The 15,399-nt window shown below is 36.8% G+C and overlaps 1 protein-coding gene, 2 long non-coding RNA genes and 1 pseudogene across 7 annotated transcripts; 2 read left to right on the top strand and 2 right to left on the bottom strand.

The window, feature by feature from the left end:
* Positions 1-444: 444 nt before the first annotated feature.
* Positions 445-7,470, top strand: LOC144209886 (cyclic nucleotide-gated channel beta-3-like). Its single transcript, XM_077736436.1, has 18 exons — positions 445-908; positions 1,068-1,200; positions 1,516-1,594; positions 2,413-2,570; positions 2,643-2,942; positions 3,038-3,246; positions 3,323-3,373; positions 3,462-3,548; positions 4,535-4,599; positions 4,783-4,905; positions 5,228-5,369; positions 5,459-5,618; positions 5,724-5,821; positions 6,287-6,370; positions 6,458-6,576; positions 6,719-6,871; positions 7,110-7,239; positions 7,352-7,470. Exons 1-18 carry the CDS (start codon positions 816-818, stop codon positions 7,376-7,378), a joined length of 2,211 nt encoding a protein of 736 aa, XP_077592562.1. The 5' UTR covers positions 445-815; the 3' UTR covers positions 7,379-7,470.
* Positions 7,471-8,351: 881 nt separating this feature from the next.
* On the bottom strand, positions 8,352-9,715 carry LOC144209675 (serine protease HTRA2, mitochondrial-like; annotated as a pseudogene). Its single transcript, XR_013329200.1, has 3 exons — positions 9,181-9,715; positions 8,902-9,106; positions 8,352-8,728 (listed from the first exon to the last, which is right to left on the bottom strand). The product of XR_013329200.1 is annotated as a serine protease HTRA2, mitochondrial-like (transcript).
* A 134-nt stretch (positions 9,716-9,849) lies between these two features.
* LOC144209706 (uncharacterized) lies at positions 9,850-11,700 on the top strand. 2 transcript variants are annotated; one of them, XR_013329209.1, is made up of 3 exons: positions 9,850-10,140; positions 11,453-11,514; positions 11,598-11,700. It is a non-coding gene; the product is annotated as an uncharacterized LOC144209706 (long non-coding RNA). The 2 variants fall into 2 exon arrangements; XR_013329210.1 differs by lacking the exon at positions 9,850-10,140 and adding an exon at positions 10,151-10,452.
* A 1,179-nt stretch (positions 11,701-12,879) lies between these two features.
* On the bottom strand, positions 12,880-15,113 carry LOC144209731 (uncharacterized). 3 transcript variants are annotated; one of them, XR_013329218.1, is made up of 5 exons: positions 14,709-15,113; positions 13,402-13,466; positions 13,270-13,344; positions 13,128-13,205; positions 12,880-13,070 (listed from the first exon to the last, which is right to left on the bottom strand). It is a non-coding gene; the product is annotated as an uncharacterized LOC144209731 (long non-coding RNA). The 3 variants fall into 3 exon arrangements; XR_013329217.1 differs by having other exon boundaries at positions 13,402-13,477; positions 14,709-15,112; XR_013329219.1 differs by having other exon boundaries at positions 12,880-12,952; positions 13,402-13,477; positions 14,709-15,110.
* Positions 15,114-15,399: the final 286 nt, after the last annotated feature.

Genomic DNA, 15,399 nt, shown 5'->3' with positions numbered 1-15,399 from the left:
ATCAGTAATTGTCATTTTTCAATCAATTTTTTCTGTGTTTTTAGTTCGGAAATTGTTTTGTAAAATCTAAAAATATATTTTAAAAAAAGCTAAAATAAACATTGTTATAGCTCTATAAAAAATCTGAATATTCAGGGCTTTTAATCCAGTTCTTTTAATCCATTTATAAAAATAAAAAAAATCTAAATATCATATCTCAAATGGTCCGGCCCACATGAAACCGAGTTGACGTTAATGCGGCTCGCGAACTAACCCAAGTATGATGCTCTTGTATTAAATGATTCCAATATTCAGCTATAACTTGCCTAATATTACCCTGATAATTACTTTTGTTTGTGTTAATTTGTAGTTGAATCGTTGACCGAAATAAGAGTGGAAAAAAGGGAAAGAGAGAGATTGAGAGAGAGAGAGGTGCTCCAAAGCCATAATCTCATTATCCAGACTGAAAATAAATAAATAAATCCAGGGACTTTATTTGACTTCCAACTGGCGAACTTGTAACAATTTAATTCAATGTGTACTTTATTGATTATTTTAAGGCTTTTAATGAGAATAGGAATAGAATTTGTACCCACATAAGAGGTAGTTTAGCTTTGTAGGTACAAGCTGATGTTAGTGACGGCTGATCTGGTGAAGACTGGCAGAGAAGGTGCAGCGATCAGAGGGTATTATTCGGGTTAACGGAATTAATTGCGTCAGTCAGTCAGTTGTTTGTCAATGTGAGAGCTAGACAACGGAAGACTGTCTTGGGATTCTACTATCTAAAAAGGAATTAGCACATTTGCTGACTGCAGAAACAAAGAGACGACTCTGCCATGTTCGCAAGGTTAAAGAAGCTAGTGGGGGCTCCTGAGCCTCCGCCCATCCCGGAGGCTTCTGAGCCCCCTCCAGCGATTGCACCAGCTCAGGTAAGACTTGCATGTTGCTCACCTTTTAAAAAGTATATTTGTCTTTCCTTTTAAATTTGGGTGCAACTATTATATTTTTATGGCATCATCAGTTTTCCACTGCTTCTCTAACATGTGCCATGACAATTACATAAATTGACTTGATTTTGATGTCAATAGCCTTCTGAAAAGAAAGAAGAATCCCCTCCAACAAAAGAGGAAGCAAAACAAGAAGAGAAAAACACAGAAGAACCAAAAAAAGAAAATGAAGAAGAAAACAAAGAAGAACCCACAAAAGAACAGTCAAACCCAGGTAACTTTTTCCACTTTAAATATTAAATGTTTGTATTTAGCAGTTTTATAATATGTTTATATTTCAAAGATGTGGCAGAAATATATATTTTTAAAAAGTAATGTTGATGTTGTTGTCAGCCTCGCAGTTCTGGGGTTGAGGGTTTGATCCCAAGAGTGTACCTTGCCTAGTCCCCATAGTTATTTGGGATAGGTTCCAGCACCCCCATGACCCTTGAGAGGATAAGCAGTTCGGAAAATGAATGAATGTTTTTGTCGGTTTATTTACTGTTTAAAAGAATGTTTTTGTTCTAATATTTTTATTTTTTTCATTCAGTTCCTGCTCCGGCACCCCCAGCAGCCCCAGTAGCTCCAGCAGCACCAGCAGATCCGGCCAGTCCAGAAGGGGCAGGGGGGTAAGAAGACCTACATTATACATCATGCCTTTCTGAATTCTTAATACATGCACAAATTGTTGACTTATAGTGTGACTACAAATGAAAGTCTTTTGTAACTTTTGTAGCAAATCAACTGTACTTGACCTAACAAACCGGCTTAATGAATTCACTTGGAGGATTTCTTATGCCTTAATCTGCAAGTGCGCTGACAATTTAAAGAAAATGCCCTTTTCAACTAACTACAAACAGAAACAGGCCTGATAGTTTTGCTTTTGCCTTGGTTTGTAAAAAAATCTGTAGCATAAATATTGACTATAATCAAATTGCAAACCCAAATTTAATGATTTACACATGATTAAATAATCAAATATATCCATTATACATATTTCAGGGCCATTCTAAAGACCATTTCATGGTATTGGCTTTTATATATAAATAACACTTACTATTGAATTATGTAGAAGACCAATATGATAATAAGTTATGAGCTATGTTTTTTTTTAACTAATTAATACACTTTATTACCTTCTATTTTAACTAGGAGCCACTAATTTCCATCCTCACTTAAATCATTCAGGTTTACACACCATTCAGTTTAGTAAATTTATAAATTTTTATACAGGCTAATCACCTGCTTGACTTTATAATATAAATATCCCAATTTGTATACTTCAATCTAGTAAATTTTGTATATGTACAGAGATTGTTTTCCATTCAAATTCATTATCAGATGCAATTTATAGTTGGAAAATGACAGAGTATAAAAATGAGTGTGACCATTTTTAGTGCAAAATTCTTTTTGAACTAATTCTGTCACATTTCAATCATTTTCTCAGCGAAGACCAGGAGGAATCACCTCCTCCAGTTGTCTACTTCCGTTACACAGATGAGGCTCTTCGATGGATGGTCAAAAAAAAGAGGGAAAAGCACGCAGAACTCAAAGAAAAAGTAGACGATCCACATGCCAGTTCTCCAGAAATCAGTCCGCCTGTCAGTAAGTAAAAACAAGAATAATCAATGCCACTAAAAGAAGGTTGTCATATTCAACTCCCTTGCGTCTCCTCAGCGCCTATTTTCAAAAAAGAAGAATACCATCGACTGAAGGAAGAGGAGCGGATAGCAAAAGAAGAAGCTGAAAAGAAGAAAGCGGAGGAAGCAGCTAAAAAGGCAGAGGAGAAGAAAAAGAAGGATGAGGAGAAAAGGCTGGAGGCAGAAAAAAAAGCAGAAGAAGAGAGACTAGCAAAGGCGGCAGAGAAGAAAGTTAGGCCTCTTTCAGATATCATTTTTCACTGGTTGGACGTCCTTTTTCGACCTGTGGAAGAAAAGCTGGACACTATCCTGGGAACCACAATAGATCCATTCACTGGTGGGTGAAGGAAATGCATTGAAATGCACTGAAATGCATTGAAATATGTTAAACTATGCTTCTACTGTAGTACAAAGGTGTGTTCGTGTTTTCAGATCGGCGTTACATTGCCTGGTTGGCAGTCGTAGCAGTGGCGTACAACTACAATATTTGGTTCTGCTCAGCCCGCCTGGCTTTTCCCTACCATGGCGAAACAGCAAACCGATACTGGGTCACTTTGGACATTCTGAGTGACCTGGTCAACGTGGTAGACATCATGGTTTGGCAGCCTCGGCTTCAGTTTGTCAAAGCTGGTGACATTGTTGTAAGTAAAATCATTGTAAAAAAAATATGAAATTGGAAAACAGCCCATATCTTATCCAAAATCGTGTTTATCTTAGAAAGACAGGATTCTGACTAAGGAGCATTATCGCAAATCACCTCGTTTTAAGGTATGAAATGTGAGAAAGCACCTTAATCACATAATGTCTGTAGTGTTTTGTACTTGATTCTTTTCTGCTCTTTTGTTTTATGGTATAGAATGATCTCATCTGTATCCTCCCCTTTGACCTTCTCTGCTTATACTTTCAATTCTCCACCATTTTTAGACTGAACCGCTTCATCAGGGTAAGCATTGTTTTTTCTTCTCTGTCTCTATTTTCTATACGTAATTGGTATATTTACCAAGTAGTATTTCCAAGTTCAACTTTCAATAATGGAGGCATCTGAGATCATATCATATTTTATTCTTGCAAGAAGAGAATTCATCCAGACGCGCCTCTGGTCAGATGATTCTGCAGACCCCGGTGTCACTTTTGCTAATATATACATGAGGTTTTAAACATCATGCATAACAGAAGTCTAAACATTATTCAGAGTCTCATAACAATTAGCCTCAGTTCTCAAAACTATTGTAGGTCTGTCGAATTTTCCCGAGAGAGAGTTGATGCGGATTATCTTGAGAAGCCATGTTTCCAAAACAAATCCACAGTTCCCAAGAGCTTGTTGTTGAATCATAGTCTCGAGAAGTCCAAGTGTGGAGGAGAAGGTGTTTTGGTTAACTTAGGAGCGAGCACTTCTTTTGCAAGAGATGTATTAAACTGCCTTGTATTAATGTCACATTTATAATAATGATGAACCAAACATTCCTAATAAGCCAAGCGTTCATATATGTAATGTTTAATAAACAAAATAAGGCAAAGTGTTCACATTCATAATAATATTGATGAACCTATCATTCCTAATAAGCATAGCATTCCTAATAAGAAAAGTGTTCAGATATGTAATGTTTAATATACAAAATAAGGCAAAGTGTTCACATTTATAATAATATTGATGAACCTATAATTCCTAATAAGGAAAGTGTTCATAAGGAAAGTGTTCATATATGAAATGTTTATTATACAAAATAAGGCAAAGTGTTCACATTTATAATCATATTAATGAACCTGTCATTCCTAATAAGCAAAGGGTTCATATATGTAATATTTAATATATAAAATAAGGCAAAGTGTTCTTCATTGCAAGCACATACATATAATGATTATATTACAAGCAAATATATAATAATGATACACCTAACAGTCATTTTCATTTCAATCTTTGCATCATAGGTTGAGTCTTTCTTTGAATTCAGTGATCGACTTGAGAGCATCATGGCCAAAGCATACATCTGGAGGTAAAAGAATAAAAAATGACATTATTGCTTGCAGTTTTCTCTTTTTTTTTAATGTCTTGCTTTACATTTTTCTGCCACACATCTACATTGTCCTATTGCAAGCATTTAATTATTCATCCCAGTGTTATTTTTCCATTTTGGACTCATAAATCTTTCTTCACGGTCTTTCTCTTTTGGACAAAGAGTGGCTCGCACCACAGGCTACCTGCTCTACAGCCTCCATGTGAATGCCTGTGCTTACTATGTTGCATCTGTACACCAGGGTCTTGGTACCACCACGTGGGTCTATGATGGAAAAGGAACAGCGTATGTGCTCTTAATTTTTTTTTTGACCCTTCAATTGCACTGTTAAGAAATGAAGTTAATCTCTGTCCATGGTGCTGAAAATGATCAGACCATTGCCTACTGGTAAGTCATATAATCTATCATTTAAATGACAATTTTCTTATTCTCTTGCCAAATTATATATGTTAAATGGATAGTAAATTATGATTTAATCAATCATTGAGTCATCCATTGTTTTTTATTATTATTTTTTTTTCATTCATTTTTTTATTATTATTTTTTTAAATTTAGGTGCTACCCTAATAAATACCTTACCAAGTTGCAGTAATTTTGACTCCCTCAGGTACATACGGTGTTACTACTTTGCAGTGAGAAGCCTGATAAACATCGGTGGGTTGCCAGAGCCGACAACCATTTTTGAAATAGCTTTTCAGATGACCAACTTTTTCATTGGGATCTTTGTATTTTCCAGTTTAATTGGCCAGGTCAGTATCAGTATCTTAATTATTATTAAGATGTCACCATAGTTATTTTTCCCTCCTGTTTAACACATTTTATATTTTAATATTTTTAGATGAGAGACGTAATTGGGGCAGCAACAGCAGGTCAAACATATTTCCGGGCATCCATGGATGGCTGTGTAGCTTATATGAACACCTACTCAATTCCAAAGTATGTCCAAAACAGAATAAGAAACTGGTACAACTACACTTGGGATTCTCAAGGCATGCTTGGTAAGATCTTTTAAAACAATATACTGGAATTGTAAATAGAATAATTGATAAGTACCAAAAATTAACACATTGCAATGCTATTTAAATGTTTTATTTACTTTTTAGATGAGTCTGAGTTGTTGGATAAAATGCCTCTGGTGATGAAAACTGCCATTGCAGTGGACGTTAATCTAGCAACCTTCCAGAAAATTGCACTGTTTCAGGTGAGTCAGTATTAGACCTTGCAATAAAATTGTTTTATTCATTATATAGAGCAGTGGTTTTTAACCTGGGTTCCCTGAGTTGGGTTTAGGGGTTCGTTGGAGGTCAAAGGTTAGACCGCTTGACTATCAATGGCTGCAGATGATCATGTGACATTGCTTGCCCAATCAGTGCTGTGAGGAATTTATATACCTATGTTGAATTTGAATTTTTTTTATCATTATATTTTATGGAACTGGTGAAAAGGTTAAGAACCACTGAAATAGAGTTTAACCTTATTTTAAGGCAGATGATTTAGAAATAATACATGTTTTGCTGTTATTTTGAAAAAAAGTATTTCCCACCTCTACCCAGAATTAACTCAAATTCCTTCTGACTTTATTACTGAATTTAATATTCTAAGTTGAACATTCTGTCTTGGAATTCATGAAACCATTGTTCTCAAGCACTGCTAATTTTCCATCTAGGGCTGTGACCAGCAGATGCTGGTGGACATGCTGCTGAGGCTCAAGTCCATTATTTATCTTCCTGGGGATTTTGTTGTAAAGAAAGTGAGTGTATTTACTTCCTAGATAGCCTATAACAACTGTGTACAGGCTACATATGATCATCTTAAATCAGACCTGATCTCTCTATAGGGGGACATCGGTAAGGAGATGTATATCATAAAAAGTGGAGCAGTGCAGGTAGTGGGAGGACCTGATAATAGCATTGTGTTTGTAACACTTAAGGCTGGCTGTGTGTTTGGTGAAATCAGGTTAGTGTCAAATTAAAAGGTAATATGCATATCTGATAATTAACTATAATTCATATAAAAATGTTACAAATTTTAGCTTACTTAATGCATTATTTTGATCATTTTAATATGGACACATAGCTTTTGTGTTTTTTCCTGTCAGTTTGCTGCAATCTGCAAAAGATGGAGGTAACAGACGTACAGCAAATGTCAAAGCATATGGCTTTGCTAATCTCTTTGTTTTGGAAAAGAAGGATTTGTTTGATATCCTGGTGCACTATCCTGAATCTCAGAAGGTTCTGGCCAGGAAGGGAAGGTGAGTCATTCCTTAAATAAAAAATAAAAAGAATCATTTTACATTAAGAGTCTGGCTATTTGGCCTCAGAGATATTCAAATATATATTGACTCATTTTTTTAGTCAATAGGTCTTAGCATAGCAAGTGCTTGTGAAGGATTTTGATGAAGATGTATATAATTGTGCAAGTGTCTATCAAATGTACTGGATTTCAATGTTTATTATGCATATAAAATGATGTTTTATATTTGCTTGAAGGAAATTAACCAAGGCCAAAGCTCCCCCTGGTGCTAAAGATGAGGAAAAGCCAAAAGGTCTGGCCAATTTTGGTCCCAAACCACCAACACCAAAAATAATGAGAGCATTTATGAACTTGCGCAAACTTAAGGTAACTTCACCAAGTCAATGAAGCTTTTAGTAAAAGTTGATGATAAATGTTACATCAACAAAGGCTTGGATCTACCTGTATAGGTAATTATATATTTTTGTTTTCTTCACAGAAACAACAAGAGGAAGGCATGAAATAGTGTTTACTGAAACTGCCTAATTTTGCACTTTAAGCTTGCAATGCCTAAAAATATCTTAATTATATTTTATCCATGAATTAAATAATTCCCAATACTATAGTTTCTATTTTCTGTCCGTGTTAAGACTAAATATCAACGTCCAAAGTTTTGCTCAATTAGCTTGTTTTTATTTGATATATTGAAATTCTGAATGAAAACACATGAACTTATCTGGTGTTGAATTTTTTTTAATACCAATAACTTGTGTGGCTAACACACACACACACGCATAAGTGGAGATGTAAGAAAAAAGTCATACACTTATAGAATAAATATATACTATAAATATATTTGTTCACCTGACTCTCATGCAGGAGACTAGGGTTTGAATCCCGATTTGGGAAACATTTTCCCTTAGTGGTTTTTGTGTGTTTGTAGTCAAGACCTTCAAATGATGACCAAAGTGTAGTCAACTTCTGGTGCAGAGGTTAACTCACTGGACTCCGGTGTGGGAGACCTGGGTTCAAGTCCTGGTTGGGACACATTTTCACTTAGTTGTTTCTGTGGACTTGAAGTCAAAACACTGAAATGATTACAAAGGAAAGTGTAGTCACTTGGTTGGTGCAGAGGTTAGATCACTGGACTCCCGTGTGGGAGACCTGGGTTCGATTCAACCATCGCTTGGTTGAAAATACTTGGAAAGAAGAATTGGTAAATGGAATAAGAAGGGAAAAAAAGAAACAACTTTTTAATTTATATTAAACACTTAGTCATACTTTTCAGTAAAAGGTTATATTCAGTATACAGTTGAGGGACCAGTCTCTGATCAGTCTCTGACGGGTTCTCGGGTCGGCCTTCGGCCAACCCTCGACCGCTTGCTTGGTCCGGGAAGCGAACTCACGTTCTCTCCGTGCAAAGGCGAGTGTGCAACCCACTACACCACTTTGCCAGCACTGGGAATTGAACCCAGGACCACACCGGTGGCAGACTGATGACTTAGCCGCTGAGCCACCAACCTGTGGGAGAATGCAGTAGTACTTATAGTTTTATCCAAGGAAATGGGGTTAAACACTTAGTCATTTTTCGACTAAATGCTTCATCCACCACTGAATACTTACTGCAAAACCAAACAAACGTTGTGAGTGGCATTACACGAATATACAGCCAACACATCTTTACTGACGTCGATTGCAGCATCGGTCTGGATGTACTCCATGTTGTGGTTGGAAAGGCCGAGCTCCTTACTGCCCCTCTGCACAGAGCTCACAATCCCTGACGTGATGGTGTTCCGTAATGAAAATGGGCTTCCCATTGCCACCACCCCTGACGGACATCAGACGAACGGCCCAGTGGTAGTGTTGGGAGAGCGTTCTGCAGAGAAGATACATGTTACTATACATGTTCATTTTTTAAGAAAAAAGGCCATTTTTTGTTGTTGTTGTTGTTGTTGATGTTGTTGTTGGAACAACTCCACTATCTCAATATTGATTGTGTCAACACTGGCCATTGGTGGTAAACTAGTACCAAGGACAGCAACCGATCACCTTGGTGGATATTTTGATAGTAGCGATGTCCGCCACGGGATCGACATCTTGCACGGATGCATTGTACGTATCTCCATTGGTGAGCTTGACGCGGACTCCTCTCTTGTTGGCCACCACGTGAGCGTTGGTCACGATCAGGCTGTCGCTGCTGATGATAAAGCCGGAACCATTGGACACTGCCACATCCCTTCCAGAAAATGGGTGCCTGTCAGAAAACGTCAAAAAATGACGTCTCTATCACCGATAATGACAGTTAAAGTAACAATTATTCAACTTCACCTTCCCACAATTGCGATGTGGAGTGGACTTTTCGACAACATCTGCAATAAAGTTATATTTATATCGAGGAGTGTCCGGTTTGAAGGGGGACGCGCACTTGGCTGAAGGGAGGAGGCGTTCGAACGCTCCACGTGATTCGGGGTCACTTGGAGGTCCGCGGTCTTCTCTTCCGTCCAGAAGTGCGGCGCTATAGAGTCCCAAGCCCACGGATAACGACAGAAGCAGGCGAGAACGCTTGCGATCACTCCCTTCTCCCCCTTTGTCCCACATCGGAGCCCCCCGGGTGTTATCGCCGGAGCCGTCGTTGTTATTTGTCGGTAGCGAACACGCCCACCGAGTGCCTGATATCTCCTTCCTCCGCCAAATTTGAGTTCTTAACATCGGGATGATACGCCGACTGACAACAGTCGCTGCCATACTGCATTAATTTATTATGATGGAAATACTCACCACTGATGGCGAATGAAATGTTACTAAAATTATAATTAGGCTTTCGATGGACAAGTGACGACAGGTGAGCCAAACCCTGCGACCCAGAAATATGATGTTTTCTTCTATGGTTTCTCTTAAAAACAACAGTGTTTGACAAAACAAATTCAGTATTCTCTACTGCCACTAACTGGTTGGCATTCATTGTGGGATTCGTTGAAAAATAAATGTAAATACTGTACTGAATTAATTTTGTTTAACCCTGATTGTCCAACCTTATAATAATTGAAATACATTTGACTATCAAATACACACGGACACAAATAATTTGTAACGCTTAACAAATGCATTTCTATACCTGTATACCTCTGCCGTTAATTCACGATCTTTTCCACTTTCAATGTGACGGAACAATATGGGCGTGGTTACGCCTATTGACGTATCAGCGGAGTTAATTAAGTGCATGCGCAGTAACTCTTCCTTTTGAAAGCTTTCCCCACGCCGATGGTGGACGCCGTGCACGCCAACGAGGTATGGATTTGAGTAATTTACTGGCCTAAATGCGTTTTTATCACGCGATCGGGAGATTTTTCAGCAATTAATTGAGCCCAAAACGCCAACAAATCTCTTAGTTTAATGCCAGGTTTAACACACCGTGGACAATTTAAGTATGGGCTTCTTTTCTCGACCGGCTTTGTGCCACATGTTACTAGTCAGCATTAGTGTTGGCGTCACGATTTGACTTAAAAAAGCATGTTCTCTGTTTTCTCTCCATTATTGAGTCGTGTAGCGAGACTTTAAATTTAATCAAACAACGCAAGACATCAACCGACAGTTTCCCCGGTAAGTGTTCACTCTAGATTCTGGGAACTAAGGGGAATCCAGGGGCACGACTTAGTTCCTGTTGTTTTGTATGTAATCGTTTTCATTCTGAGTGCTAAAAACCCGTTCCCGATTTGTAATTGTTCTCTTTTTACAAAAATAATTCACGTATACAAAATTTAAGACAACTTTCTCCTAACTCACTGGTGTCAAAGTAGCGGCCCGGGGGCCAAATCTGGCCCACTGTGTCATTTTGTGCGGCCCGAGAAAGTAAATCATGAGTGCTGACTTTCTGTTAGGATCAAATTTAAATGAAGATTATACATGTATATTATATTATCTCATCTTCCCCTTTTTAAAATCAATAATTGTATGTTTTAATCCATTTTTTACTTTTTGTGTTTTGAAGTTTAAAAATGCATATTGTAAAATCTAAAAATAAATGTTTTTTAAAAATTGTTTTCCACGCCAATGTTGAACATTTTTCCCCAAATATTATTTCCTTATGAAATGAAGAACAAATTATTACAAGATATTTTTCCTCATGAAGAAAAAAAAGCTCAAACATTTGTTTTAAATCAATAAAAAACTGAACATTAAGGACTTTCGATGCAGTTTTTTAAATAGAAAAAAATATCTAAATATTAGAAAAATAGTACACCTCACATGAAATCAAGTTGACCTTATTGCAGCCAGTGAAGCAACCCGAGTTTGACACCCTTGTCCCAGCTGTTAACTTCAGTCTGTATATTGAATCGCCTTGTCTGGGAAAGGGGAAATAGGACTCGCTAACTTATTGTTATTCTTTATCTTGATTGTTTATTAAAATTCTTGTAAGATTTCTCTATGCTATAATTGGTTGGCAACCCCCAAATGCCTTGGTTAAATCAAGTTTTCACTGTTTATTAAGATAAAAACTACTTCCCATTAAAAATAAAAACAACTAAGCCTACCTGTTGAATCTCCAGGCTGTATATATGCTAACTTGTGTTTTTTTTGTGTGCAATTTTTCTCTGTTTAGCACCAAGATGCAGCTTTCTGTGTGCCTAGATGACTCGAGGTGACAGAAGGGGACTGATTAAGGTAAAACTTGGCCCCACAAAAAAAAAGTTGAATCTCCAGTCTCTATATATTCTAACTTTTGCTCTTTTTCTTGCATGCAACAGGCCTGAGGTATCTTGGATGCCCACTTGAAGATGTCTCTCTTGCATCATATGGTGTCTGTGTATTTCTGCAAATCCAAATTCAATAAAAGCCTATAAATCATGATGACATTTCACTGGCCATTCATTTCCACATCTTTTAGGTAAGAAGGTTGTCATTTAATGTTGGAGCAAGAATTCTAAGTGTTTTTTTTCTTCTAAATTTTATTCCCACCCAATTTTCTCAAAATTAATCTTCTAAGTGTTTATCCCCCCCTTCTATTTTCTAATTTTATTTTCTAAGTATTTATCCCCCCTGCTTTTGTCAAAGATTCATTTTCTAAGTATTTATCCCCCTTTTAACAATTTATTTTCTAAGTGTTCATCCCCCTGCTTTTTTCAAAGATTTATCTTCTAAATGTTCCTCCCCCTTTTAAAGATGAATTTATCCCCCCTTTTTTGTCCTTCATTTTTTTTCTAAATGTTTATCCCTCCTTTTTTTGTCAATTTTTTTTCTAAGTGTTTATCCCTCCTTTTTTTGTCAATTTTTTTTCTAAGTGTTTATCCCTCCTTTTTTTGTCAATTTTTTTTCTAAGTGTTTATCCCTCCTTTTTTTGTCAATTTTTTTTTCTAAGTGTTTATCCCTCCCTTTTTCTGGCAATTTCTTTTCTAAGTGTTTATCCCTCCTTTTTTTGGCATTTTTTTTTCTAAGTGTTTATCCCTCCTTTTTTTGTCAATTTTTTTTCTAAGTGTTTATCCCTCCTTTTTTTGTCAATTTTTTTTTCTAAGTGTTTATCCCTCCCTTTTTCTGGCAATTTCTTTTCTAAGTGTTTATCCCTCCTTTTTTTGGCATTTTTTTTTCTAAGTGTTTATCCCTCCTTTTTTTGTCAATTTTTTTTTCTAAGTGTTTATCCCTCCTTTTTTTGTCAATTTTTTTTTCTAAGTGTTTATCCCCCCCTTTTTTGTCAATTTTTTTTTCTAAGTGTTTATCCCCCCCTTTTTTGTCAATTTTTTTTTCTAAGTGTTTATCCCCCCCTTTTTTGTCAATTTTTTTTCTAAGTGTTTATCCCCCCCTTTTTTGTCAATTTTTTTTTCCAAGTGTTTATCCCCCCTTTTTATTGTCATTTTTTTTCTAAGTGTTTATATTCCCTTTTTTTAAAAGATTTATTTTCTAAGTGTTTAGCTGTTTTTTGTTAATCTACAAATGTTTTCTTAAGTATTCTGAACTTCAAATGTTTACTTGTAAATAAATTTTTTGAATTCTAATTGTGACTTGCATTTTATGTTACATAAAGACCAACACATGTTTACATTTCAAAGCTTTTATTTTGAAAAACTTGAATAAAATGAAGTAATTCCTCTAGTCACCAGCAGGAAATCTGGAAAAACAGGAAATCAGCTTTTATTTTGAAAAAGTTTGTAGATAGGTTCCCGCTGGTGTTACAGCATCGTAAAAAATCGAATCTTCTCCACCCCCTGGTGGAGAAGATTCGAAAACTGAAAAAGGGGGGGTTTAGTACACAGTTAGATCAAAAAACAATGAGAAGGGCTCACCTTTTATTTTGAAAAACTTTATAGACTGGTGCTCCAGCATCGTAAAAAATGGAATCTTCTCCACCCCCTGGTGGAATTCTAGAAAACAAAAAAGGGGGGTCAGCACACAGGGTTAAATAAAAAAGAAATGAGAAGGGCTTACCTTTTATTTTGAAAAACTTCATACTGGTTGGTGCTCCAGCGTCGTAAAAAAATGATTCTGCCCCCTGGTGGAATTCTGGAAAACAAAAAAGGGGGTCAGTACACAAAGTTAAATAAATAGAGAACAGCTCACCTTTTATTTTGAAAAACTTCATGGGCTCCTGAGGCTATCTGTTCATAGGCAGAAACCAGGTCCCCCTGGTGGAATTCTGGGGGTCAATACACAGAGTTAAATTGAGAAGGGCCCACCTTTTATTTTGAAAAACTGCATAGATGGGGGTGCCAGAGCCTCTGTACATAGGCAGAAACCTGGTGGATTTCTGAAAAATGAAAAACATTCACAAGGTCTTACCTTTTATTTTGAAAAAACTCAGATATGCTCAGGCAGAACAAATCTATGAGTTTTTTTCCAAAATAAAAGGTAAGACCTTGGAAATGTTTTTTCATTTAACTCTATGTATTGACCCCCTTTTTTGTTTTTCAGGTTTCCTGCCTATGTCGAGATAGACATAGGCAGGAAACCTGGCCCCCCCTTGGGTGGATTCTGGAAAACTAAAAAAGGGGGTCAATACACAGTTAAATGAAAAAAACCTCAGGTTGGTTCTGCCCTGCAGGAAACCAAAAAAGGAGTGAAGGCACAATAGAATAAAGTACAGACTAGCACCAAACATCAAAATTTGACAAAACTACCTCCTACATTTAGCTTTTTTGTCTACAAAAAGCAATATTAAACAGTCTGCTGTAGAGACTAAAAAAAACAATCCATCTGTTTTCCTCCACGAAAATATATCAGGATCTTGATCATGTGGTGGGAAATTTGAAATTACTGGACAGGGGCCTACTTCTGCCTCAAGTTTTCAGTCTATTTCAAATCTATTCATTCTTAAAAAAATATATATATATATACAAAGAGCTTCTGTTTTTCTCATTATGTTTAAATGAGTCAAAAATGACACCTGCACTATTGTTAAATAAATCTGTTTTGTCAAAACCACATTTAAAACTAATATGAAACAGGTCCAAGCCCTAGGGTCTTTAAAAAGTTAAGGGGCTGAAAGTTTATAATTTATGTTCAGTTCCACTACATGGCAGATTTTTTTTGTAAGTTCACAAAGATGTGAAAAGCCAAATAGAAACTCACAAGCAGAAGCTACTCCTTCACTTGCCACTACAGTATTTTTTTTTAAATTTACTTCAATAGGGATGACCCTACTTTACAGTTTATCATTCATCACAGCCATGTCTGGTCTCCATTTACCGCGATAATCGAGGGATTACTGTTTATTCCTTACACATCCACTAATGACATGTGTGGGTGACTTATCCACAATTTTTTGTAATTTAAAAACAAATTGAATGCATCATGATGCAAAGCCCTGAACGCTGGCGTTTAAATATTACACGGATAGAGAGAATCGGAACTATTTAAAAATGACTCACTTTGTTATGGCGCCGACAAGCTGCTCCTTTCTGGTCGTTTTGGCCACATTCTTGATGCTTGCAGCAGTCTGTGCTCGTTGAATGACTGAAACACACAATGGAATGATTTCTTTTTAAACAAGGAGCGCTCGGTAACGCAATGTAGCCAATTTGTTTGCAAACATTTTGCTGTCTGCATACACATGGGGCTACATCGCGTCAAAAATCACTCTTAAGACGACAACTGGGGGTTCGAAATCCCCAAATGACAACGTACCAAATGTGCAGCATGGCTATGCGAGAAGTTTGGCAGGATTTCGTCGGCAAATCGTCACTTTTGAGCTGCTCTGCAGTGCGTGCACGCACGCACGCACGCCCGTCCTTCTTCCGGGCCCCATCAGGCATTTCGGGGTTTGACGTCGGCTTTTTGAACTCTGGCCTCGGCCACGCCTATTAAAATAGGACACATAAAAAATAAATATATTTATTTTCATAATAACGTGCACATAGGTGTTGAAACGTTTTATCCAAGGAAACTGGGTGAAACACTTAGTCATTTTTTTGACAAAATGCTTCATCCACTAATGAATACTTATACACTTAGACACTTAGGCATTTGTACTTGTTCTTTTATCTGAACAATTGTGCGAAAATCTTTGTAGGCACTTGGATTCGAACCAAAGACCACAGAGTTGAGAGACTGATGACTTAA

This window comes from Stigmatopora nigra, chromosome 16 (genome assembly GCF_051989575.1).
Source record: "Stigmatopora nigra isolate UIUO_SnigA chromosome 16, RoL_Snig_1.1, whole genome shotgun sequence".
In the NCBI taxonomy this organism is placed as follows: Eukaryota; Metazoa; Chordata; class Actinopteri; order Syngnathiformes; family Syngnathidae; genus Stigmatopora; species Stigmatopora nigra.
The sequence above is the reverse complement of the archived record's forward strand: the minus strand, read 5'-3'. Positions and strand labels throughout refer to the sequence as shown.

Coding starts and splice junctions, on each gene's coding strand:
- LOC144209886 (XM_077736436.1), top strand. CDS start 816: ATGTTCGCAAGGTTAAAGAAGCTAGTGGGGGCTCCTGAGCCTCCGCCC. Junction 1,201..1,515: donor AAAAGAACAGTCAAACCCAG/GTAACTTTTTCC, acceptor TTTTTCATTCAG/TTCCTGCTCCGGCACCCCCA. Junction 3,247..3,322: donor TCAAAGCTGGTGACATTGTT/GTAAGTAAAATC, acceptor TGTTTATCTTAG/AAAGACAGGATTCTGACTAA.